Genomic DNA, 27,532 nt, shown 5'->3' with positions numbered 1-27,532 from the left:
TTCACAAACGCACACATATTCGGGAGATTCCCTTTTTGGTGCATTAAAAAAAAACATGCTACGAATGCTTTTTATTTTACAATATAAAGTATTGGGATTCTAAATTACTATATAATAACTAGTCGACCCACGGCATAGCATACGCCGCTATTTTGCAGGGCCGGCCTTAGACCGCAGTGGTCCCGGCACTTTCAAAGGTCCCGCGCTAATGCTAGGTGTAAATTATTATCCTCCGTTTGAGACCCCTCAACTCAAGAAAACATTAAGAAACTGGAACAGACACAAAATAGAGCAGTTAGATTCATAACAAACGAATATTCACATTTGACTAGAGTAACACCTCTAGTAAAATCAATAAATTTAGAAAGCCTTCAGGACAGAAGACTCAAAAGTAAAGTAGCAATAATACATAAAACACTGAACCATAATCTTCAAATACAAAAACAAAATTTAATGTTTGTTTGTTTGTTTGTTTGATTTGAGGCACATCGGCACAATTTAGGCCATGTCGTGCCTGCAGTCCCTTGGACTACTCTCTCTCTAAACAACAGGGCCAGATTCTATACAGTCATATCATTAAAATCAAGGTCTATTCACAGTTAAAATAGTCAAGGTAGTAAAAATTTAAATATTTTGGTAAAAATCTAATGTAAATAGTGCATGTTCACAAATTCATAAATCAGATCTGCGTAGATAGCCCCACTTCCCGGATAAAGCCCAGTACCTTCCCAGGGTCGACATTATCAAATAGTGTATTTAAATTAGTGACTCTAAAATATTTCGCCCTGACATCCTGGTATCTGGGGCAATCAACAAAATTTAATAAAATACTCTGAAAGACACAAAGATAAAGGCACATTCCTCGTCCCATATGCTAGGACAAATTTGTACAAATACTCCTTCTTCCCTAGTGCTATTAGAGCATGGAATGGGTTGCCTGAGCTAGCCAGGAAAACCAGTGACTTGGCAGAATTTAAGTCATTGGTTAATATGCATGACTAAATGCATGACGCGTAGGACGTAATCATCTTCTTTTTTGAAGTAACGTCTGTATTATATAAGATAAGATTAAATTAAACCGTTTTATAACTTATAACAGATTTCCCGCGGCCTCCTGATTTACTTGGAGCTCCTGGCAATCTCCTGAAATTACAAAATATATTTTTTTTTAAAGTCCTGGAAATCTCCGGAAATTATTAAAATCTTTTGAAAATTCATAAAAATCTTATGGAATTTAGGCAAAAAGTCATTTTGGGGTGTCATTCAATATGGAAAACCCCAAACCTACGCGCGATAAAAAAGGCATTATGCAATACCCATAAGTGTGAAATCTGGTGAAAGAAGCTTCTCGCGCCTCAAGCTTATGAAGAATTACTTGAGGTCAACAATTCTCGAAGATAGATTGAAACATTTGGTAATTCTTGCTATTGAGCGTAATCTATGTTGGAAACAGAATTTTATGATTTATTGTATGACATCGCTACACGCAAGACTTTTAAAGTAATTCTGTACGTAGTAAAGAATAAATAAATGCAAAGACGAATTTATTTTCTAATACAAACTCTAAATTTTCCCTTATTATCCTTATTCCTACCTAACTGGGAAATCCGTTTAGCAAAGGGCCCCACAATGGTTAATTCCGGCCCTGTTATTTAGTGACGGTTGAATACAGAGTAGATTACTTGTTCTCCTCCTTCTCTTTTTTTTTTTTTTTGTCTCCGCTAATGTTACGTGGGGTAGAAATAAATAAAAGAGTGACCTTTCCATGACTTTTTGGTCGCAATGGTTAAGTCCGGTTTGTTATTTAGTGATGGGTGAATACTACTTGTTCTCCCTCTTTTTTTTTCGTTGGGTAACTCTAGTCTTACTTGCAGAAATAAAAGAGTGATCTGTCCTCTACTTCTTGGTGTCCAAACTTTTGAGCCATGAAGATAATTATATATAGAGATACACACTGGCTACGCTCGTTGATTTGTTCCAAGAATTTATATTGTTTATTATACTTTCAATAAATTGCACAGATTTTTTCGTTCCCCGAATAATATACTTTTAAGCTCCTGGATCTGTTCATTTGTCCCTTGACTTTTGCCGTAATATATACTAATTATTTATATTTTAAATACAGATGGTAATCGAACCAAACTTTTAAAGTTCGGGTTCGGTCCGGTTCAGATTTAAGTTCGAGTTCGGTTCGGTTCGATGAGGAGTATAGTTAGGGTTTGGTTCGGTTCGGTCAGGTCTAAAGTTCAAGTTCGAGTTCGATGTTAGGTAATAGCAAAAACTAGATACATGCAATAATATTTAATTCCATTACTTAGATAAAACAGCGATGCAAAACCTTAATCGGCCTGTGGGACATTTTAATTTCCAACACTCGTGTCGCCGGCCACAGAAAAGATACAAAAAAAATTAATTAAAAAAGCACTTTTGTATATACAATTTGAAAAAGTTTCGTTTTCAGGCCTTACGATCAGTAGGGCAGATGATATAAAGGTCATCTATCCTTGTGTTCCACAGTTAGCGAGGGTGTCAAGTAACCATCACAACGGCCGACCGCCCTTACTGTTCACAACCAGCCAACCAACCCATTAGAGCTGCGTGGACTCAGAGATGTCTCAGAGAGCCTGAAATTAAAGATCTCCGTCTTCACCAAGATTCAAACCCTGGACCCCCCTCGGTTCAGAAGTCAAGCGCCTACCTCCCACGCGAATATAATATTTACACTAATTCATGGGATGTAGGAAGTTTATCCAAAACCAATTTCCGAAGATCTCATGTGATGAGACACAAAGATGAAGCACCGAAATCTAGATGCTCATCTGTGAGGCGATTACGTCACATTAGTTTCGCCCCCCTACGCCTGCTAAATGAAGAGTCGCAATTACGTTTAGAAGGCTGATTCAACTTTGTACTGTTATGGGCTAATATCATCTGACCACTTCTTACCTATTATTACTTCTCATTAGCCACAAAACATTACAAAATAGAAATATACTTAATAACTAAGTTCACTTGTATACAATGACACTTTATTTCTCACTGGTAAATCCGTCCAGTCTTCCTATCTTCGCTATCTTTAACTACTATTCAAAACACAGCCTACTTCTAGATTAACGCTATGTTGGTCTCTTGTTCGCCTAAGTCTACTACGTCATTAGTCTGTCTTTCTACGTCACTACTTTTACCGTCGCTAAAACAATACACAATATATTTGTCTAACAAAACTAACCTACTCTCTAAACTAGTACATTACCACAGAGGTTCCGTTTGACTTGAAATTTTTTCTATTAACTCTTGCTGCAGGTTCGCTATGTCATCCAGCCATACTTCTGGTGGTATCAGTAGTCACTTCCACCAATTTCTCCCAAGGGAAAGAAACATCGTCCATGATGTCTGAAACTTCTTTGAACATGTCTTTTCAGTCGTTGTCCCAATGCATGTTCCTCATAGCAGCTATCCTTTCTGTAATTTAAAAATTGCTTTTCGTACTGCAAATAATAAGCCCTATGCGAAACGGATCGCGCGGGGCCTCGTCTGGGTAGGGATAAGCATAATGTCAAAATTATTTTTTTTTAATTAGAAAATAGGCCTACTTTCGTCTTTGCAATAAATTTTTATCAAATGAAAGCTCGCAATGCCACTTTTTATTTATTGGCACCCCAAAATGTCAATTTGGTCTATTCTTCAGAAGATTTGAATAAATTCAAAAAAAGTTAAGGACTTTATCGTATATTTTGCCTTTTCATGAGATTTCCTGGAGGCCCTGGAAAATCAGGAGGTCGCGAAAACCCTGTTAATTTATTTACGTTATAATGGTTTAATTTAATACTTAGAATTAGCGCGGGGCCTATGAAAGCGCGGGGCCCACTGCGACCGCATAGGCTGCAGAGGCCTAAGGCCGGCTCTGTCTACTAGGAACTTTAACAATTCGTCCACTTGTGGTTGTCTTGACTGGCACAAAAAGTTCTCCAGACGTTGGTCTATAACTGTCTGTTTCGTTTGTTCCAACAGTTTGCAGTTCATTGTCTTCATCGATATCATAATACTTCATCGAAACTCTTATTCAAAAAGCGTTGATTTCTTCTGTATGTTTTTCCATCGTTTGTCTTTATGATGTAAGATCTGGGTGCTGAATGTTTTTTTTTATGACAACTGCTTTCTGCCATGTTTGACCTAGACGAACTCTCCGACAAAATAATCTTTAGGTAGTCTAGCTTTTGCATCGTATTTCACTTTGCTTTTCATCTGTCGTTCGTTGAGTAATGTCTCTGCATTTTCAGCTACCGATGGTTTCAATAGTTTGGGATCAGTTGGAATGATTCCCTGAGTCTTCTACTCGTCAGCAGTTGTGATGGTGAATACGTCAGTCCACCTATCGGAGTATTTCTATACTCGAGCATAACGAGATATGGATCTTTCCCACTTTTGTATGCTCTGAATCCTTTTGCTTTCGCACAAAACATAAACAACCAACAATGACGTAATACCATATAATATTAGCACAGAATCTTCTTCATGCAGTGGAAAATTAAGAATTTTTTGCCTATCTTGAATTCTGGTCAAAGCTCCTGCGCCCAATTAATATAGTTCAGAAGAAACTACAAAAGTCTGGACTGCATATACGTGAAGCTGCTAAAGAAATTAGTACTCTTTCATGCTTTCTGCAAAATGATGAGAAACTGACAAAAACCCAATCCATCGAAAAAGCAAAAGAATACTATGGATTACCTGTAATCAAAACAACCAGAAGAAAGAAAATACTTAGTTGAGTTCTAATGTAGGACTGTCAATTGAACTGCAATTCAAACGTGTTGCGACAGAAGTGCTGGACAGATTTCATATGGAGACGAAGGGCAGATTCCAAAGGCTGGAAAGAAAATGGATACCTTAGGGTTTCTTCTTGAACCAAGACACCTGTTAGATGAAGACACGCTTATGACAAACTGCTACTTTTCCTCTAAAGCGCTTTATAAATGAAATTATTATTATTATCCCAAACTATTAGATCCGACCTTTCATGTCTAATTAAATTTGATAGATCTAATTCGTATTAGATTTTATTTGAACAAATGTAGAAATAAAAAAAAATAATTCTATAATTGTTGTCAGCTTATTCATAAAAATGAAACAAAGTTAGACGTCTGGAAACTTCGGAAACATCTTGAGTTCTAGACTATATTCATATTTCATTGTTAAATATTTTTTGTTGAGCACATGCGATACCGGTAGTAGATTTGATACAATAATACCATTGCTTACTATAAAGTACGCGCAGTGGTAATGTATTTATGTCCTTGAGAATAGAATCTTTGGTGGGAAAATCCTGGTAGATAGTTACACACACACACACACACAAAGTTTAATTAAGGCGCGCCTAAAATCACTAGATTGATCCAAATTTAGATTAGTTATCTGCCAAAAAATGATTTAGTAGATGGATTTAAATATATATCAGATCGATAAACAAATTTTAATAGTCCCATAGATTAGATCGGTACCAATAGATTTAAATATAGATTGTATCGCCCAAAAGAAACTTTACTAGATAGATTTAAACTTAAATTAGGTCTTTAAAAATACCCAAGATAAACTCACTAGATAGATACTTACTTAGAGTAGAACACTTGCAAAACAATACACTAGGTCTAGGTAGACACGATATTAACGTAGTGCATTGAAACACTATACTGATCAAACATTAGTGTAGGGCCTTACACTCACTTAGAGAATGTCATGTTTAGATAGATACAGAAATACGCACACAAATAAAACACAAGATAACAACAACAAAAAAAGAGCTGAGTATTGGGAAGTCCGTAAGCTGGTGGGAGGGAGCAACCAGTTGGGGTTGGTGAGGGAGGCTGGTGTAGGGTGTGGGGTTGGTGAGGGAGGCTGGTGTAGGGTGTGGGGTTGGTGAGGGAGGCTGGTGTAGGGTGTGGGGTTGGTGAGGGAGGCTGGTGTAGGGTGTGGGGTTGGTGAGGGAGGCTGGTGTAGGGTGTGGGGTTGGTGAGGGAGGCTGGTGTAGGGTGTGGGGTTGGTGAGGGAGGCTGGTGTAGGGTGTGGGGTTGGTGAGGGAGGCTGGTGTAGGGTGTGGGGTTGGTGAGGGAGGCTGGTGTAGGGTGTGGGGTTGGTGAGGGAGGCTGGTGTAGGGTGTGGGGTTGGTGAGGGAGGCTGGTGTAGGGTGTGGGGTTGGTGAGGGAGGCTGGTGTAGGGTGTGGGGTTGGTGAGGGAGGCTGGTGTAGGGTGTGGGGTTGGTGAGGGAGGCTGGTGTAGGGTGTGGGGTTGGTGAGGGAGGCTGGTGTAGGGTGTGGGGTTGGTGAGGGAGGCTGGTGTAGGGTGTGGGGTTGGTGAGGGAGGCTGGTGTAGGGTGTGGGGTTGGTGAGGGAGGCTGGTGTAGGGTGTGGGGTTGGTGAGGGAGGCTGGTGTAGGGTGTGGGGTTGGTGAGGGAGGCTGGTGTAGGGTGTGGGGTTGGTGAGGGAGGCTGGTGTAGGGTGTGGGGTTGGTGAGGGAGGCTGGTGTAGGGTGTGGGGTTGGTGAGGGAGGCTGGTGTAGGGTGTTAAAAAAAAAGGGTGAAACAAAAAGGGACCCATAAATAAATATTTACGTATAAAGAAACAAATTGTTTTTACATTGTTTTTTTTTTAACGTTTCTCTTCTCTTTCTCAAACCCTCTACTTTCTTTCTCTCTCACACACTCTTCTTTCTCAGGTACTCTTCTCTCTATCATGCTCTCACTATGCTCTTATATAATACAGACGTTACTTCAAAAAAGAAGATGATTACGTCCTACGCGTCATGCATTTAGTCATGCATATTAACCAATGACTTAAATTCTGCCAAGTCACTGGTTTTCCTGGTTAGCTCAGGCAACCCATTCCATGCTCTAATAGCACTAGGGAAGAAGGAGTATTTGTACAAATTTGTCCTAGCATATGGGACGAGGAATGTGCCTTTATCTTTGTGTCTTTCAGAGTATTTTATTAAATTTTGTTTTTGTATTTGAAGATTATGGTTCAGTGTTTTATGTATGATTGCTACTTTACTTTTGAGCCTTCTGTCCTGAAGGCTTTCTAAATTTAGTGATTTTACTAAAGGTGTTACTCTAGTCAAATGTGAATATTCGTTTGTTATGAATCTCACTGCTCTATTTTGTGTCTGTTCCAGTTTCTTAATGTTTTCTTGAGTTGAGGGGTCCCAAACGGAGGATGCATATTCTATTATTGGCCTAACCAAGGTTAAGTAACATTTTAGTTTTATGTTCTTATTTGATTTATAGAAATTTCTTTTAATAAATCCTAATGCTTTGTTTGATTTTTTTGTAGTTTCATCAATATGTGGATTCCATGATAGTTTTTCATTTATTATAACACCTAGGTATTTTGCGTTTTTAGTCTGTGATACTGGTTTGCCATGAATAAGATAAGTGGAATTAATTTGTTTTAGTTTTTTTGTTACTCTTAACAACTGACATTTTTCTGGGTGGAAAGACATGCTCCAATTTGATTCCCATTTCTGTAATTCATCTAATTCTCTTTGTAAAATATCTGTGTCTTGCTCTACCTCTCTCTCTCTCACTCTCTCTGCGATAATTTGGAGATTTGATTTTTTATTTTATAAAAGTAGTTTTCTATATTACCTTTTAAAAAAAAAACAGTTCCCTTTCAGAAAGTAGAAAGTACCAGAACTTTGTAGGCGGAGATCGGATTTTTAATTATTTTTTTTTTAGATCTGAGTGAGACGAACGGACGAACAGACGACACAACACTAATAGCAATGAGGTTTTCGCCGAAACGTGCTTCTTCGTAAATTGTGCGCATCAATGAGTGCTGCGTGAGAAAACGGCTTTTATTTTATGTAGTCTGATAATTTTTCCGTCTGTTTGTCATGTTCCCTCTGTGGGCTGATTTTTTTAATGAAAATTATTTCGTTTAATTGCTAAGAAAGTAAAAAGCGAAATATTCAGAGAAAAATCCTTCTTACGGAAGTACATATCAAACCATAATAGACTTCTGCTTGCTATTGCTATTTTGATTGGTTATCCCTTTACGCCATTTAATTTGAAAAGGGAATGTGGATTATTGAACAAACACTGAGACAAGGTAAATAATCACACTAGATCTAGAACTAGATGATCCGGATCTAGTCTAGATCTAGATATATAGAGAGAATCTAGATCAGAGTTCTATAAAAGATCTTAGTCTAGATCTAGATAATAATTAAATTATAATAAATTAAACTTTTAAAAAGATCTGGTTATAAGTGACATAAGTTAAGTCATAAGTGATATTGATATAAGAAACTTAGAAATAGAAAGACAAACTAACTTGACAAAGTCAATAATAAACTTTTATAAACTAAAACTTGTCTTAGTCACTTAGACTTAGATCTAGTTAGTATTACTATTAATTAATTTAAAGTCACTAACTTTCACTAGGGACTAGATCACTTGCCCCAGCAGGCCCAGCACAACCAAGGGGGTTTTGAGTTTAAAAACCAGGGGGTTTGAGTTTAAAACCCCCTACCTGGGGTTTTTGCAGTTAAATCCCCCTCTTCAGGGGGGTTTAATGCTAAAAATACCTCTTCAATATAAAAAAAAGCAAATTACACACTAAAATTATTTGAGCATAACCAATCCAATTGGGGGTTTTGAGTTTAAACCCTTCTCCTACAGATGGCTTTTTTAAAAGTTTAAAACCCCTCAAGATGGTTTTGTTTAAGATCCCCCTACAGAGCATTTTGAGGTGGAAAACCCCCAACAGATGATTTTGACAATAAAACTTCTCTTTTCGATATAAAATCTAAAGCAAACTACAGTCACTTAATTCCAAGAGCGTATTCAAGGGAGGTTGCACATTTCTACCAGTGGCAGGGCTCCATTAATAAAGTGCAGTGAATAATCATATGCTGAAATTGAAAAACACTTAATGTAACTCAACAAAGATGGCTAAGACAGATTTTAGGAGTCAGTTATAGAGATCGGGTCTAAATCAAGGAAATCCTATGGCGAACTGGGAGTTGACCCCTTAGTAAGAGTGTGAGAGAGCGTCGCATGAGGTTTGCGGGACATGTTCTCCGACAAAATGAATTATTACGCATAAGAAGAGTTGCGATGATATCCTAGTACAACTTGACACCACACATTCATGGAGGTCCTCAGAGGCTTCAGACATTACCAGTGACAGATTTTTATGGAAACAGCTTGATGGCAAATGCGCCTGACGGCGCGGGAGTGTCTAAGTCAGTAAGAATAGCACATTAGGTTTTTGAAATGAAACTTTTTAATAGCAGGAAAATGCAGTGTAGATACCTCAGAATATGCATTTTGTTGGCTTTCAATATCAGAAATAGTGCTTGGCGGTGGGGCTCCGCCCCGCGCTGGGGGAGCTCCTAGCGCTCCTCCAGACCCCCTTGCTAGTAATGGCGGGGAATCTACAATTTTTCCACAATAAATGTCCGAAAGAATGAAGGGTCAGAATGTAATAAAGATTATGTACACACACACACATATATAAATTTTTTCTTTCGCGAGGGGAGGTGGGGGGAATCCTGGCTACGCCCATGATATATCATTATTGATTATAATCATAGATGAGTGTTTCTCCAGTACTGCCTACTCAGGCTACTGGTGACAAATAGGTATGGTTCACTAAAAATTTAGTAAAACTATAAAAAAAAACAACAACTCTAGATCTATAACTTAAAAACTTCTTATTAAAATGTCACAATTTTCTTTTCATTGCACTTAGTGTTAGAAATGGTTTATGTTTAAATTGTGATATTTTGAGCTTGAAAGGTACATCAGTCGAATTTTAAAATTGTAGAAAATATGTGAAATAGTGCACAAATTAGCATCTTTTGATGTAACACGGAACACATGGTAAGGTTCTACTTATGGCAAGGATTATTGAACAGACATTTTTATTGAAATAGGTTAACAATATAATGTTATTGCGTTATCTATATTTACTTTGGTATTGCTTGGATGTCGCCGTAAAAATGCGTCACGGGTGCATCACATGTATGGTGTCCCACTAAACTTGGAATTTTAAACCTTTTTATTGGCTTTATCAATTGTAAACAAAATAAAGGATTCTGCTCCCAATTGTGTTTCTGTTACTAAAAACATCAATGATTACTTTACACAGTGTAATTTTTCTTTAAAAATGTAAAAACAGGAGACATTAATTACATTAATAGACATGGTGTCCCACATTTTTTCACTGTAGCACCCGAAACACCCCATGTTGAATCATACCAGAAAATCTCAGATCTAGATATAAGTAGTTTTCTCACCAAAGTTTTGAATTGTAATAAGAATAAAGCTTATTATTCTAGAATACATAGAATACTATTTTTTAATCTAAGTTAATGTAAACCTTGTTTTATCATTGTTTGTGGTGCTTCACGGGACACTAAACAAGTCTTGATCTAGGTGTAGGTCTCGTGTAGATTTAAATCTACTCTATATTTCAATTTATATGTAAATCTAGTTTTGGATCTTGTTCTTGGTGCATTGAAACTCAGAAAGCTGCACCTTTTAGTCTATGATTAGGTAAATATTTTATGCTGTTATATCTAATATATTTGTAAAGGATTGTTGAACACACACACACAAAGGCCTAGAACATTCATTTGTGGTTATAGAAAATTATTTTGTGAATCACTAATAAAAGAATAATTGATAATGTATTGTAATAACTTAAGTGAGGCAACTCAACGAGGCACATCGATGTTTATTTACAGGACATCACAAATACATATGTAGAACAACATGGATTGATCACAACATCTTTATCTAGGCTCTCAACTTGGGTGGAAATCGTTTGTCTCCTAATGTCAACATCCTTTTCTAGTCTGGTTACTAGAAGTGCGCATCTCTACACTAGCCTGGATTGCGGTGCGCATGGCAGAGTCATAACATTGCCCCCATCTTAGCACTTTTCGTCCTGAAAAGAAACACTGCAGCTGAGGTTTGACAGTTCAGGTAGAGGTCGATCAGTGGGAGCCACAGGCGTCAGGGAGCGTGTTCCCCACGTAGATATCTGCATTGTTTTCCTCCAGTGCCGCTTTTTCTTTCTCCAGTTGACCAGGCTGTTGTTGTGACGATGACGTGGCCGTTTGACACACAAAGAGATAGTGTCGAGCACTATTTTCTTCTGCACAGTCGTTGATCGGACACGCTGTCTCAGCAGACCTTCCCGACAGACACCTCTCAAGGGAGCTGCAGGTTCACATGCAGCCACATTGTAAACAAAGTCCAATACACCGCAGTCATCCTCAGCTAACAGTCTCACGTCCAGAAGATAGGCCTCTTCAGGTTCAAGTGGAAAATGTCTTCCTCTTGACAGCTCAGATTTAGAGTGGTTTGATTGACATTCATCTATGCCAATGTCGATGATGATGGTAGAAGTTGGTGGTTTTCTTGGCATCTGTATTCTATGTGTGATGCGCCGCACTTACAGTTCATGCTAAACTACTGGATGCAGTTGTCAAGCTTAGAATTTCCCTCGTGAGCACTGGCAGATAGGAAGAGGTCTTTAATGTACTGGTAACAGGTACAACAGGAACAAACGCTTCAGGCACATAACAGACTTCAGTTAAGGTACTGGTAACATGTACAACAGGAACAAACGCTTCAGGCACGTAACAGACTTCAGTTTCTTCATTTGTCTCTTTCCTTCAATTCGGCACATCCCGTTGAGATCGTCGCAGCAATCGTTGCCACGTTTCTCGTCTAGAAAGTCATGCCCACAACATAGCCACAGACGGCGCTCCAATCCCCAGCGTCTCCGTCACCACTATTTGTGCAGCCATAGTCCTGACCATGCAACTTCTTCACCAACAAGTCTACAGGCAACTGCTTCATCACCAACAAGCCTATTTCTTCTTTTGCTTGAGACACCATATTATCTACCTTGTTAATTTGTTCACACATTGCATCAATACCTTTGTGTATCTTGCCAATGAGCTCATAAATCTGGGGTTTAATTTCAAATAGGTAGGTATCCGGATATTTGTCTTCATCGATCAGGGCTTGCCGGAGACGAGCTGTAAGCACCTCCTTGGTACCACCAATCTTCATATATCGGTAACGAAGTTCCCGCCTTAGCTCTTTAACTAAGAGTTGGTCTAGTTGTTTCAAAGATGCCATTGTGATCGAATCCTACCTCATCTCGTTGAGTCGCCTATAATCCCACTTCTGACAACCAATTGTAATAACTTAAGTGAGGCAACTCAACGAGGCACATCGATGTTTATTTACAGGACATCACAAATACATATGTAGAACAACATGGATTGATCACAACATCTTTATCTAGGCTCTCATCTTGGGCAGAAATCCTTTGTCTCCTAATGTCAACATCCTTTTCTAGTCTGGTTACTAGAAGTGCGCATCTCTGCACTAGCCTGGATGGCGGTGCGCATTGCAGAGTCATAACAGTATTTACAGACTTAAAAAAAAAATTTATTTCAGCATGTATTAACAACAAAAACTATCTATATTTCATATTGGTGTCCCGTTGTTGTACCTGCAACATCTTGTGATAAAATAGTCATGTTATAATAAATGCTTGAATTATTGTTGAGATATTGCAGCAAATAATAGCCTATATATTTAGCTATAATGCAAGTATAGCATAAATCTTACATTCTTATTAAAATTTTTTATTTAAAACACTTTTACCAGTGGTGTCACAGGTGCTACAGTGTCCCATTTTTAAATAGAAACATTCAAATTATGTTGGTAAAAGGAGCAGTTGCCTGTAGACTCGTTAGTGAAGAAGTTAAATGGTCAAAGCTGTGACTGTAGTGGGCAATTCTTGTGGGTGTTTTTTCAAAGACGAGAAATATGACGATTGCTGCGACGATCGCAATTGGATATAATATACCGAATTGAAAGGAAAGAAACTAACAAATGAAGAAAGTGAAGTCTGTTATGTGCTAAAGCTTTTGTTCCTGATATACCTGTAACGAGTACCTCAATGAGCCGGGCAGATCAAGACAATGTTGGGTCTGCATCCAAGCCTGTTGCTGACCTTAAATACCTCTACCTATCTGACGGTGCTCACGAGAGAAATTCGAAGCTCGACAACTGCATTCAGAAGTTTAGCATGAACTGTAAGTGTGGTGCATCACACAGAGAATTTAGATGCCAAGAAAAACACCAACAGGACATGTGTACTTCTGTCATCATCATCGACATTGGCATAGATGAATGTCAATCAATCCAGGATAAATCTTAGATGGCAAGATGAAGACATCTTCAATTTGAACTTGAAGAGACTTATCTCCTGGAAGTTAGACTGTTAGCTGAGGATGACTGCTGCGCATCTGACTTCATTTGCAACGTGGCCACTATCTCACTATGTGTCAAACGATCACACCATTGTCTCAAGAACAGACAGGCCGACTGGAAGAAGAGGAAGTGACAACAGCAGAGGACAGTCTAGGTGACTTTGTTGGGAACACTGTCCCTGCTGTCTGTTGCTCCCACTAATCGACCTCCATCTGAACTGTCAAACCTCTACTGCACTGTTTCTTTTCTGGATGAAAATTGCTAAGAAGGGGGCAATGCACACCACCATCCAAGATAGTGCAGAAGGTGCGCACTATTAGACAGAGAAGGATTTTGACATTAGAGGAGAACAAGTTCTAGATACATCTAGATATTGTTATAAATTCTAGGAAAGCATTCGACAGAGGAATAATAACAGTGATAAGGATTTTAATGAATAAATAAATAACACACACAAACCACAGGATGTCGGGCTCTTCTAGATCTAGTTCGTTCTTTTCAAAATAAACCGGTATTCACCATCATGTTCCTATTTCCTTCCTCCTATTTTTCCGCGCTCGTGTGGAACAGTATCTGATGCACACCATGTATCTCAGTGCTGACCATGTATCTCAGTGCGCACCATGTATCTCAGTGCTGACCATGTATCTCAGTGCGGAAATAGAGTTACAACAATATATAGAATAAAAAAGCTGAAGAATAGTCAGAGTTACAAAAAAAAAAGGTTAAGTTTCCTTTTCAGACCTAGCGATCTATGGGACAGATGATGATAAGGTTAGCTGTCTCTATGGCCAAGGCTTAAAAAGCAGTCTGTGATGTTGCCTGCACAATGACCAACCTTCTTTACTTTCCCAAACTTAAGTCAGGGTACCATTTAGAATTGGTTGGACTCGGGGGAGCCCAAAAATCCTGAATTTCAAAACTCCAGTCTTCACAGAGATTCCAACCCAGGATCCTAGGTTCAGAAGCCAAGCGCTTAACCGCTTGGTCAGAGAGTATGCATATGTGAGACTTATTTGTGGGAGTGTAAGGGATACTTGAGCTCACAGGTCATGAGTATGTGTTAGAGTGGGCGGTTCCATACTACACAAATAATAAATATTTATATATATTATATTTAATAAACATTATGTCTCAAAGCATCTTAGGCCTTATTTATTTTGGGTATATTTTTCAGAAATTGTAAGATGCAATCTGAGATATGCCCCATTGCTTGGCAAGCTTAAAATTGCTTCAACAGTGGATGGACTGTATTTACACAATATATAAAATGAATTGAAGAACATTTTTAAATTGTAAAAATTGTGCTCAATGACTTTCATTATCTAATAGTCCAACACCCTGGAAGCAATAAATTCATTACATGCATTGTATAGAGTTATCAAAATATTCTGGTGAATGTAATAATTGTTGGACGTTTTTTGTTTTTTTTTAAAGCTTGTGGTAAGTAATTATTAGGGAACCCTGCTTGTACAACTGAAGATTGAAACAAATCTTCAAGATGGAAAATGCATGGAGAACAAATTTCCATCTGGCATGTAGTTCTCTTCTTATACCATTGGAGGAGTGCCAGAAAGCTGTTGACAAAGCATTTGCAGACATAGAACTTGATTTCACATGGTTAGAAGAAATTAAAAATGAAGCATATATGCTGTTTTCAAAAAAGAGGTAATTTTGATGGTTTATATAATGTCTAGTTTAGTAACTGTTAGGGTGTACACTATTGCAAGAGTGTTTTAAAGAAATTAGATTAAATGATAAATAATGACATTGCTATTATATGACATGTATTTATTATTGTCTCTGCTACTTATTACAGAAACAAATTAGAAATAATGCCAAAAACTCCAAGTCAAAAACTGCCTAGACAGAGGAAGACAAAAAGGAAACTATCTGAGCTGAATGAGGATAAGGAGAATGAGTTAAATATTTCAAATTGTGTTCCAACAAAGCTGAAGTTCGAAGGGTGCAGGTAATTGAATTCAAAGCAAAAAACTTCTATAGTAAAGATTTTTAACATATTTTTTTAGGAAGTTTATTAACAAAATATGCATTAGTAAATAAATTTAATATAAATTTGTAGCTCTAATATAAAACAAGTGAAATTTTATGAAAAATGATTGATTTCAACAATCATCTTTCGAAAATAAAAAAAAGAATTGTTGTAAACTCCATGCAAATGGACATACACAAGCCTTGTTCATTACTGTGCTAAGGCTGAATGCCTTTATTCTTTATTATGCAGAGCTAAGAAGAAAGTTGTCATACAATATTATTTATATAAATATATATTTATCTTACAAGCATTAAACATGTCCTGGTAGTTCTAGATTCTAGACCTAGAATTGCATTTTTAATTTTTAATTTAATACAAATGAAATAGATAGATTCTTTAGATTACAGGTTTTAAACAGCCTTATTGTGTCTATTTCTAATTGTTTTAAGAAAACAATATTTTTAAAAATGTAATTTTTCATTTGTAATACATGTCCTAATGTGGTAGTCATGTTGCAAAATTGAGAAAGTTGTATTAACTTTATGTATTATCATTGGCTAAGTTGCATGTAATATATTACTATCCCTTTTCTAACATCTTAAAACCATTTGTTGCATTAAATCTTACAAATGTTTAAAGCCAAAAAAGAAATTATTCATATAAATTTTGCAAAATTAATTAGACAACTTTTTATTTATTCTGAAGGTAACATAAATTATCTTTTTGATCTGTTTTTAATGAAGTCCCAATGAAGACAGATTAGCCAGTGAAGAGACAGAGGTGAAAAATGGTCGCCCTGCTAGAAACTGCAAAGCTAATAGACCTAATTACAGCGAGGAAGATGATGACAAACCTAAGAGGGGGGTACGCCAATCTAGGAGACAACTGAACAAATCTCAGGCTGTTAAGAAGACAGAAATCAGTCCCAGTGTCAAAGATAGGACAAAAGCTTATGAAGATCTGATCAAGAAGAGTGCCACTAAAAGTCCTGTACCCACTTCACTGGCCAGGAATGTTGCTTGTCATGACATGATGACACCAACCAGCACTAAAGAATCAGCTGTGAGCAGACAGGCGTCCACGCTGCCAGCACAAGCCAGTGAAGTAAAAGTTAAGAATGGAGCGCCAAAGGACAAACCTGATTTGAAGATCACCAAACAAGGGGAAACAGTACAAGTAAACTCCAAGGTAAAAACACATTATATTGGTAATATGGAATTTAATGTATTATATGCTCAAACTCTTGGTTGACAAAAAAAATTGTTAAAAAAATCCACAGCCTACTACTTTTTCAGTGGAACAACTTTTTCAGGAACATCTACGCTATAAAATGGCTGTTTGTCTTTGTAATTGACAACACTTATTTACTTCTTCTTTGCATCAGTAAGTGACTTGTCTTTTTCTCCTCTTTTTTTTTTTTAATACCTATTCTAGCCGGATATGACCATCAGCTGGCAGGCCTTAGTTTGGGTATTACTGATCTACTGGACTGAATTTAGATATATGTCTAACTTGGAGAATGTTCCCTTCACATTTGTTTTTTTATTTTGCCATGAAAATAAAAGTAGAGTGTGAAAATGGGTTTACCCTTTCAGTCTACATATTCATATCAAATATGAAATACAGTGAATACAGGTTTACTATATTTTTTTTAAAGTTTCATTTTTTGACAGAAGTACAATTTAGATACATTTTGTCTATTTTTAGTGCCCTCCTGTTGTGGTATGGACATTAAACATACACTACTGTTTTCGCTATGATCTAAGGAAAATTTATGCCAAGTTTTATCATGATTGATCTAACGATTTTTATTCGGAACATAATAGGCCTTACTTTCTGGTTTACATCATAGATCATTCATTAAAAAAATCCGAATTGCCAATACTTGCTTGAAAAAAAAATGAAATTTTAAAAAAATATTGTGCATAGATAGATTTCAATGAAATTATCACTTTACTAGAGAGATGTATGTATATGTCTGTTAGGAAGGTTTCTTGGGCGAGTGAATCTTTGGAGAGCAGCTGTCTTATCTAATCTTGGTCATAAAAGTTCCTTTTAGGTCTACTGTTTTAATGGACTGATGTAGTTAAATTTGGTCTCACAATGCCAAAAAGATGACTTAAGAATTTTTACTTAGAAAACATAGTGGCTGATAGTAGATTGCTTGGCTGGTGAAAACTGAAAAAGCAATTTAAAGTTATTCCTGACTTTTAATAGGTGTCATTTAATTACTATCTTTCTTATATCAGCTGCACTTGATGTTTTGATTTTGTTAGTCTAAATCACAAGAGCTTTAACTTTCATTCATAACTTTAGTGAAATCTACACATTGCTTCTTAATCTTTCATTTGTAACAGTTTTATGCTATTCTGTGATTTGCTAAAGAAAAATGTGATCATTTTCAACCCTTTTTTTTTCTACTTCATTGTTATATGCTTAAAAACATTATTTGAAATATAAAGTATTCTTCATAATATATGAGGCTCAAAATATTTGAAAACTTATTTTAAAAAATACCAAAAATGTTAATTTTGAATATAATTTTTTCTTTTTTATTCTACAGGTAAATGTAGAATGTCAGCTTAGAATGACAGAAAAGGACAATTTAGAACAACAGGGATCTTCTCTAGATGAAACACAAGTAATGGTGACAGAAGTCTTTGAGATTGAGGCACATACTAAAGCTGTGAAACTAAAAGAGTTTGAGATGGTGAAATCAAAGACTACATCTATTATAGAAGTCAGCCTTGGGTCAAAAACAGATATTCAGCAAATTGTTTCTGGAGAAATAGACAAAGTAAGTGATCAGCAGAGTAGACCAAAGAGTGACCAAAGGAAGAAACAACAGAGTGACCAAAAGAAGTCACATAATGATCTGAAAAAGAACAAACCTCAAGTTTCAGAACTAGATGTAACGCAAGTGGTTGTTACTGAAGTTTTTGAAATTGAAAATGAAAAGCCTGCTTTACTGAAAGGGTCAGAAATGGTAAAAATTAAAACAATACCCTTAGGAACAACAGATGAATTACAGGATAAGAACATCAATAATAGTATTAATGAGACTGATAAATCTTTGCCCTGTACAACTAATGTTGATACAATTTTCATAAAGCCAAATGATGTTGGTAAAGCAGGTACTGCAGCAACCAGTAAATCCAAAAATGAATCTGCTCCCACCAAGACAGATGAGGAGATTGAGGTGGGTAGATCTACTCGTACAAGAACTAGGGCAATGCAACAGAAACAAATGGAGAAAAGTGTGAAAGACCAGGAGGACACAACAGACACGAGCGCAGCAGAATCACAATCGAACTTGAATGCAACTTTCACTAAGGAGGATGAGGGATCAATGGCCAGAACAACACGTACAAAGACTCGTTTAAAGAAAGAGCAAGAGAATAAAGAAATCGAGACAGAGACTGAAGGGGCTCGGACAAGAACAAGGACAGCTAAGCTGGCTGTAACTACTGTTTCTGCAGCCAGTGAAACAGTGCAGCCTAATCTGGAAGACAAATACAGGTGAGTCAAATGACACCCTCGTTAACAGTGGACCATAAAAACAGATGACCTTTACATCATCTGCCCCATAGATCATAAGGTCTGAAAGGGGAACTTTACTTTACTTTACAAATGAAAGTAATGTTGTATTTAACTTTCACACAAAAAAATCCTTTATTGATTGTTTCTAAGGTTGATTTTTATAACCATACTTTTTTTTTTTTGTTGTATCAAAATCTTAATATCAACATTTGAGATTTGCTTCTAATATATAATGAAACTTGTCTTGCTTTTTAAAGTTCATACTAAAAGGTACATTGATGTAAAATATCTGTTCATTGTTAATGTATAATCTATCTATAGATGTGGCTTGAAAAGACCAGTTGAAGAGAGAGGGTTATCTCCATGTCCAAAACGAACTCGTTCCTATCAGTTAGAAAAACCTATAGTAAGTTAATATATTCTTTTAACCTCTTTCTTTAAATATTTTGGTCACTGGCTTTCAAGCCAAATGTGTTTTAAAAAAAAACAACAACAGTAACATGCTTTTTGTTTGGTAGTTATAATGTGGCCACTAGGCTCTTGATTCGAAGGAAAACTATAGTGATATTACAGAGATTACCCTGGTAACTAATGTTACCAAACATACTTGTAATTTCTGAATTTAAGATAGGTAGCTAGATCTAGTATTGTCTGAATTAAGATACATATACACAATACTTTAAAAAAATTATCAAGTTAATTTTTTGAAAAAAATCTATTCTGCTTTTTTTTCATAGGAAGTTCCAAATTCACCATCAAGGATAGAAGGTAAATTGTATATTTATAGTTATAACTATTTGGTAATTGAAACCTATTTAGTCTAACAGGTTTGTTATGAGAAACAAACTTTAAGATGATTTGATCAGCACTATGTTTTGTTTCCCACAGCTATAAACAAAGATGTTCTGAAGTCTCCAAGAAGGGTGAGATTAAGTTTCTTATCTTAGTATAATATTATCAGTTGAAATATTCCTATCCTGATGACATTAGTGCAATAATGGCTTAACACCTTAGCACTAGTTGGCTATTTTCACATTTGATAGATTTGATTTTTCAAAAGTTATAACTTTAAATAGGTAAATAAATGCAGTCTTATTAGACAACAGATATCACCACCTAGCCTACTTTAAAAAGTTGAAATGCTTTGGCATTTCTGGTCCATTAGAAGAATGGATCCAGGCTTTCATAATTGATAGAGGGTAAACTAGTCATAAATGGCTCTAAATTACAACTAATACTTTACACTGAAGTGTCCCACTACTATTACAAATAAAAAATCCTACTTTTGTAGTGTTTCATTGTATTCAAAAGAAAATCATGATTGTTTTATTTTGTCAAATTTGTTTTCTGGGGAGAAAAAGGGCTGTATATAACATTTATTATGATTTATATCACCTAGTTCTTTTCATTTTATTCGGGAGTTTTTCTTCTTTTCAGAGTCCAAAAGCATTTAAATTCAATAGTGCACAGAAAAAGATTTCTGGCTTTACAAACAGGACCCCAGGCTTTGGTATGAACACCAGCAGACTGTTCACCTTTGTCAAGTCTACTCCACAGAGTTCTGGTCAAATACACTCATTCTTAAAGAGGAACTCTCCATCACCAGTCTTGACTATGCAGGTAAGACAATTTTTTTTTTTACACAAATTTATAAGAAATTGTCTAGCTTAACACTTAAAGAGTCACGTCACCTTCGTCCATAGGTCTTTTGGACTGTTGGGGCACCACATATGATCTCTCTTCGTTCTGTATTTTGCCAGAATTAGTCACTATCATTCTTTGATATTGTCTTCCTTTTGTTCCTTTTGTCAGTCTCTTTCTTTTCCCTAGTATGGTTCCCTGCATAAAAGTCTTTGCAAGCCTTGTATATCTTAGTCTTAAATTTTCCTTTTTGACACTGTCATCCAGTTTAGGATCTCCTCGTTTGTGATTGAGCAGTCATAGGTGATATCTAGAATCCTTCTCTAACATCTTGATTCTATGGCTAGGATCTTCCTCTCTAATTCTGCATGATTCACAAGCATACAAGGAGGTCCATGGCCAAGGAGGGACCAGTCCTATTTTTGAAATGCATTGCTATCTCTAATTTTTGTAATATACAGTGGCAATAATAGTCTTCAATATATGTTTCAATATGAATCAGTTGTATTAGGCTTAATTTGTGATATGCACATCATGCTAAATGAATTTGCAGCTACCTTACATATTTAGGCCTTTAATACATATACATTTTCTAAATAGATTGTTTTTTATTTGTAAATGTACACAAATAATGACTACAAACTGTTATAGGCTGTAGAATGTTTGTTCCCTCTGATGATTGTGTCAAGTTTTATTTCTGTAGGTGATTCAGGAACAAAAGAAAAAGAGAATGTTGGAGAAAGAAACACGGGATATTGAAAGAATGAAGAAAGCTGCAGAAATGAAGAAGAGGAAAATTGAGGAAATGAAAAGGTTTCTTGACTTTCCTTTGTTTTTTTTTCTGTTTTTTTTTTCTTTGAAATTGTATTAACTCTTTCTCTCTGTAATTATTTATCACATTCTAGTGGAATCAACATTGGTATCATCAGTTAGGAAAGAGTTAAAATGTTGTTAATTTGTAAGCATTTTATAGGCTCTTAAAAACAAAAACTGTTAAAAGAGTTTTTGTTTTTTTAATCATGAAACCATTTATTGAAAAAAAAAAATTAATAACCTTATCAAACTTTTATCTAGACAAGGTCCTGCCATTTTAACTGGATCAAAAAATCTTAGGGTGTACACCATTTGCACTACTAATAGCTTGGTTGTCTCTCTAAACACAAACTGTCATAACATTCATCTGCACTTTGTGAATTTTTGAAGCTCATCCAATGCCTCATTCTGAAAAACATGTGTAGTTAGATTTCACTGACCAATCAATTACTGCATTTTATCTAGAATCAGGGAAGAAAAAGAGCGCAAGGTTGCAGAGATGAAAGAAAGAAAGCTTCGGGAGGAGCAAGAGATGAAAGAGAGGCTGAACAAGAAACTGGAGGAACAGTCTGCCATGAATGAGAAAATGATGGAAGCCAAATTAAGAGAAGAAAGAGAGAAGCAAAGACTAAGGTATAGAGGCAAAACTAGAATATGTTCTTTCTTTCTGGATTGTTTGATATTTCTTTGATAAGTAACTAAGTAGGGCAGATGAATTAATGATGGTGTCGTGTGGTCAGCACCACGACCAACCACCTTTACTGTTCCCAAACTAATATCTGCCCATTAGAGTTAGGTGGACTCAAAAAGTCCTATAAATCCTGAAGTTGAAATGACCATTCTTCACTGAGGTTCAAACCCAAGACCCTTTGGTTCAGAAGCTAAACTCTTTGCCACTCAGCCACCACTCCCTGATGTAATCCATTCCTACCTTTTAACAGTCCAATCTATAAACAAACTATTAAAAACAGCACTAGAATTTTAAGTACCAGTATTACATGAAGTTAGCTCTTGATATGTATAAATTACTTTAATTAATAATTCAACAGACTTAAAAAACAGTTGGAAGCCGATGCCAGAAGAAAACAAGAAGAGGAAGAAAGATTGCGTAAACTAGCAGAACAGGTACTTAGCATATTCTATTCAAAGTTTTAACAGCCCTCATAAAATGACATTTTAGTTAAACTTTCATTAAGAGTCTTTTAAATAATAATTTACTTGATTTATGACCTTGACAATGTCTGCCATCTTAAAATTGTATTTAACAACTTTCTTTAAGCCTTAACGTTTCCTAATCTTCCAGGAAAAAGAACGCTTGAAGCAGCAAGAAGAAGAAAAGAAATATTTGGCCCAGGTTGAGGCTCAGAAATTAGAAATGCAGAAGTTGATCAACAAACACAATCATACCTTAAAAACCAATGTAAGCAGTAGTAGCCTAGTGACTCAAACAGCTGCCCAGGATAAATCTCTGAACAGGTAGGTGCTTTATCTCTTTCATACACTTTTCAAAACATTGAATTTAAAAGGAGTCATTTATTTGTCAGTCTTTATGTAGTCAGTAGGTAATAACAGCAATAGGTTCCATTGTTTTTCACTTCCTGCTATTAGCTTACACTATCGTCATGTGTGGGTGGAAGGGAAAAGTCCTTTGTCAAAAAGTTGGAAGTCTGGACATTCCTGAAACAACACATTGTTGGTTTGACTCCTTTCTGGTCATTTTTTGTTTTTATAACAATCTGAACTGATCTGATTGAATTGGATCACTCAGATCAGAACTGATTCAATCTTATCCATTTTTACTTGAACATTTTTGAGACAAGATATTGGGCTGATGTGCCTAAAACCTAAAAATTTTTAAATATCACAAAATATCAAATACTTAAGATATTGGAACAGAATACCAGAATGCAATCCTCTCTAAAATGTTTCTACTACTTATGCCTTTTTGGATATAAAGTGTTTGTTACACCTTCTAGAGAATTTTGAAGTTTTGTAGTCCTTCTTTGATTTTGTATAATGTTAAATCATGAACCAGATCAGTTATTCATCATGAATTATCGTTAAAAATATATTCACTATTATTTTGTTTATGTTTTATTAGCTATGACTTGACTCCAGTGAAGGATAAACAAGTGAATGTTGCCAATAAAGATCCAGAAAGCTATGATATTGAAGACATGGGGTCTGATGAATCAACTGATGATGATGAAGCTCCAAAGAAACAGATTCCAAAATGGGCCACAGGTAGGAGAGCGACTATTTGTGTAAATATTGTGGTAGCTATACCAAAACTTGCCAACTATATAGCCTAGTCTTTTAATCTACACCATGCTAATTCCCCCTGCCAGGTTGATCATTGTGCTGGCTACTCAGTTCAAGTGTATACCATTATTCTCTTATTTTGTGGGCTTCTTAGGGTACTGATGTTCTTTGTAAACTATGTTTTCGCCAGCATATATAATCAAACAATGTGACTTGTTGGATGAGTGATTGTGGACTAGTTGTGGATCAGACCGATAAAGTTTTCCTTTAGAGACTGGCACATTTTCCTCAATCTATCCTGTCCAAGTCCAGACATTTATGGAGAAGCAGTGTTCAATTCTATTTACCGCATAATCTGTTGAATCTAGAAAGAAATGTATAATTATTTCTTCTGATGTCGCAGACAATAAGGTTGAAGGATGACAAAAATAAAAACTTGACATATATGGTAGACCAGGTACACATATTTAGAATTTGAGTGAAACCATATAATGAAACAAAAGTGTAAAATATCTAGAAAAGTCAGTAGTACTATCAGTAATGCACACATAAAGATGTTCTTGTCTTAACTTAGGTGTTTAGGACACAAGCAAGTTTCTTTTATTAGAGTAGTTCTAATCATTGATTGTAATATATATATATATCACGTTTGTTTTTAAATGAGTTCTTAAATTTTTTTTTTACACTTTATAACCAAAATCAAAGAATTTCTTGCCCTGTTCTGAATATAACATAAAAGCCTTATTTAGGTTTGAAATGTGAATATATTATTTATAGTAATTTGGCCAGAGCATACAATAGTTTATTTATTTTGCTTTGGGATTAGTGAGGCTCTTTAAGCCATTTACTGACTAAGCAAAGGGCAGGTGAAGGCAAGAAAGGCTGTTATGTTTGTAGAAATTCTTTCTTTCATATAAACTATACACATGTGCATCAGTGGGTACCAATCGAAAGTGACAAGTCAAAAGCTTGTAGAATCTAAGAGCACATGAGTGTCGCACAGACGTAAAAAGCTTTTATTGCTCAGTGCTAGACACCCTCTTAAAGTTACTATTTTTCAGGGTTCAAGCAAAACTTTAACTCTGTTTCCCTCTTTCCCCCCCCCCCCCCCCCTTTTCCTAAATGCTGTCTTACTGAATGGCAAGCATTCACTGTGGGCGACAAGTGTTTTTAATCCAGAGCTTTTACAAACTTCTCAAGTCCTTACTCAAATAGAATTGGATAACTGATTGCTTTTGTTAACATTTTAACTATCCATTTGTATCATGAGATATTATTCTTTAACTACATGGGATAGGTTAGATTTGCATTTCAAATGGTATTATTTATTGATGTTAAAACATTTTCTGTCACAGGTATAGATTTGAATGTAGCACTAATCAGACAACATGCTAACCCACCAGACCTGTTTGTCTTGTTTAGACATTGTTGTTTAGAACCACCTGACTTGGAAAAAGTTTTTAACGGGACGAAGAAACGTAGATACAAGGAAAGGACAAGCTCTGCGATTTGGAATTAGTTGGGTTTTTTTTTTTTTGTATATATGACTGCCATTGACATTTTGTTTTTTCTGTGTATGTTTCAGAAATTGTTATAACTTAAATATTAGTTCTGTTTTGTAAAAAAAAAAAAAAAGCATATGAACTGGTTTATTTAGCAGAAAGTATTATTGCCCACCCATAAAATTGACTTATCCATAAATCATTTTAAGACAATTTAGTTTTTGCTGACAACTTTCAATTGGTAAGAAAACATGATTCCGGGAATTTTAAGATTTGAGAATTGGGTAACTAGGTACTTGTCAAGAAAAGTTACAACAGGAATTTGTGATGCCAAACTAATACCATCATATACACTTGGTAATGTGAATGTATATAGGCTATTACAATTTTATTAACTCCCCCTGTCGTAAGTTTGGCCATGCTCAGTCGTAAAGTGACTATGTCTCATATCACAGGATGAGATAAGAGCCTCTGCATTTTCTTTGGTCAGAATATTGACGTCCTCGCGCCAGTTCCCCCCTTTCGAAGCAGCTAATGGGACATCAATAAACCAATACTGTTTATTATCAGCAGCCTCTTAGAATCTTCCAGTGTGTAGTATTGTGTGCTACAAATTCCCTATGGGTCACTGGCTCCTGGTTTGGATTCAGAATTTTTTTTTGCGTAGGTGGGTGGCCAACCAAGGCTAATGAGTCCCACCTGCCCTGTACATCATAGTTAATAATAAACAATAAAAGGTAACTTTGCTTATCAGTTTATGTTTTAACTGACAAATAATAATTTTAAATACTCTTAGTTACTACAGCACCTATTAGGAAGACTAGGATCCTGTTAAAGGAGGTGGAATGTAGCTTTGAGTTTATCCTGCTCTATCTTTCATGTGTAATGTATAAGTATAATGTACATAATGATATAATCTAATCATGTAAACAATATATCTAACTAAGGATTGAAAATGTAATGATTCTCATAGAATACTGTAAATACATTGTTTTTAAAAAGCTTTTCAAGTGTGGATGAAACAAGAAACATTGATGAACAGAGTTGTCTTTTTACAGGTTATTAATTGCATGGAATCAAGACTTCAAAAAACTCAAAGCCTTTTTTCTTTATTCCATTTAATTCTGTTCTAAAATGTTTTGTAACATCTTTATGACATAAGTATTGATTATAATCAGGCTGGCTGCATGGTTGTGTGGTATGCACTCTGTACTGTTATCTCAATGGTCCTGGGTTCAAACCTTGCCCACTATCACCCCTGCTGTCCTGCAGGAGGATTGGACTAGGATGTAATAATCTTCGATTCTGAAAGAACATCCAAAAAATAAAACAACATAAAAAAACAATAACACTATGAAACAAGCAAAACAAAGACTTGTTAGGTAGGGTAAAAATAATGTCCAAGTCTAAAAATTGTCTATCAATTCATTAGTAAAATAGTGTCACTGAAGTGTTTTAGTTCTTAAAGGTAACCTGCTTGTTATAATGATGTGATGATAGTTTGGCTGCTTTACATTGATTTAGAATGTATTTTAAGATCTCATGGTGTGTGCAAGAGTTTTAGTAGCTGTTAATAAAATTTGTATAAACATTAAAACTGTGTCTGTTTATCTATTGTGCAGTCATTTGTAAAGTGAGACTTGAGGATTTGTTCCAAGACATAGGTTTAAATATCCCAGCCAATTAATCAGTATCTTGACTCCAAAAATATATTGTATATTGTCTTATCATTGAAGTGACCAAGAGGTGTACAGTTTTGTTAGTGCATATGCTGTTTATAACAAAAAAAAGCATTGTTATTGATTATGTTAGCTTCTTTTGCATTCTCAATTATTATGTTGAAGTGTTAGAAGACTAGTCCATTAAATGAGATGGACTGCGCAGCGGTTTCCAGATCAGGCAGCTCTCTTTAGGGTCATTTTGAAGCCAATGTTTTTTTGGACCTCTCAAGTTGCAGTTTTGAAGAACATTGTCGGCATTCTCTGTTAAGCTTATAATGGTACCAAAGTAAGTTTAAACTACAACTTAAAATGAAGAATTGAACCATTAGGTAAAAAAAATATAGCGGTATTACAAGACAATTTGAATGTTCTCTAATGGAAATTGTCCATTTCAAATTTGATAATACAGCTACTTAATAAAGCTTGTCTTCGAAATTGAAGATTAATGAGGAATGCAGTGTTTTCCGTGGCTACGCAGCCTTAGCTGCGACCTACAAAATTTTGCCACATCCAGCTATATAAACACCTTTGACAATAGGCAATATATAGGACAATAATAATTATAGATATAATTTTCTCATTCATAATTTACTATAGGAAATTTTTGACGCAGGTGTAAGGGAACAACACAATCGTATGAAGAAAAGTATGAAATAAAGTACAAATGTAACAGCAAATTATACAAAAATACTTCGAACACATAGAGAGGTTTCCGATAAACAAACATCTCTCAAACTGGAGGTTATCAAAAGAAAACAAG

General features: G+C 35.8%; 2 protein-coding genes across 2 annotated transcripts; one reads left to right on the top strand and one right to left on the bottom strand.

Annotated features, from left to right (window-relative positions):
- Window positions 1–4,724: 4,724 nt before the first annotated feature.
- Window positions 4,725–12,151, bottom strand: LOC129926882 (uncharacterized). The gene is made up of 3 exons (XM_056033355.1): window positions 11,753–12,151; window positions 5,840–6,543; window positions 4,725–4,728 (listed from the first exon to the last, which is right to left on the bottom strand). The coding sequence occupies exons 1-3, from the start codon at window positions 12,149–12,151 to the stop codon at window positions 4,725–4,727; spliced, it is 1,107 nt and encodes a 368-aa protein (XP_055889330.1).
- On the top strand, window positions 7,968–26,648 carry LOC106057513 (inner centromere protein-like). Its single transcript, XM_056033252.1, has 15 exons — window positions 7,968–8,099; window positions 14,735–14,965; window positions 15,117–15,269; window positions 16,037–16,481; window positions 17,857–18,812; window positions 19,155–19,239; window positions 19,571–19,601; window positions 19,722–19,756; window positions 20,271–20,453; window positions 21,178–21,287; window positions 21,753–21,920; window positions 22,337–22,412; window positions 22,591–22,763; window positions 23,389–23,531; window positions 24,905–26,648. The coding sequence occupies exons 2-15, from the start codon at window positions 14,799–14,801 to the stop codon at window positions 25,066–25,068; spliced, it is 2,889 nt and encodes a 962-aa protein (XP_055889227.1). The 5' UTR covers window positions 7,968–8,099; window positions 14,735–14,798; the 3' UTR covers window positions 25,069–26,648.
- The last annotated feature ends 884 nt before the right edge of the window (window positions 26,649–27,532 follow it).

The sequence above is a fragment of the Biomphalaria glabrata genome, chromosome 6, assembly GCF_947242115.1.
Source record: "Biomphalaria glabrata chromosome 6, xgBioGlab47.1, whole genome shotgun sequence".
Lineage (NCBI taxonomy): Eukaryota > Metazoa > Mollusca > Gastropoda > Planorbidae > Biomphalaria > Biomphalaria glabrata.
This window is presented reverse-complemented; position numbering and strand designations above follow the sequence as displayed.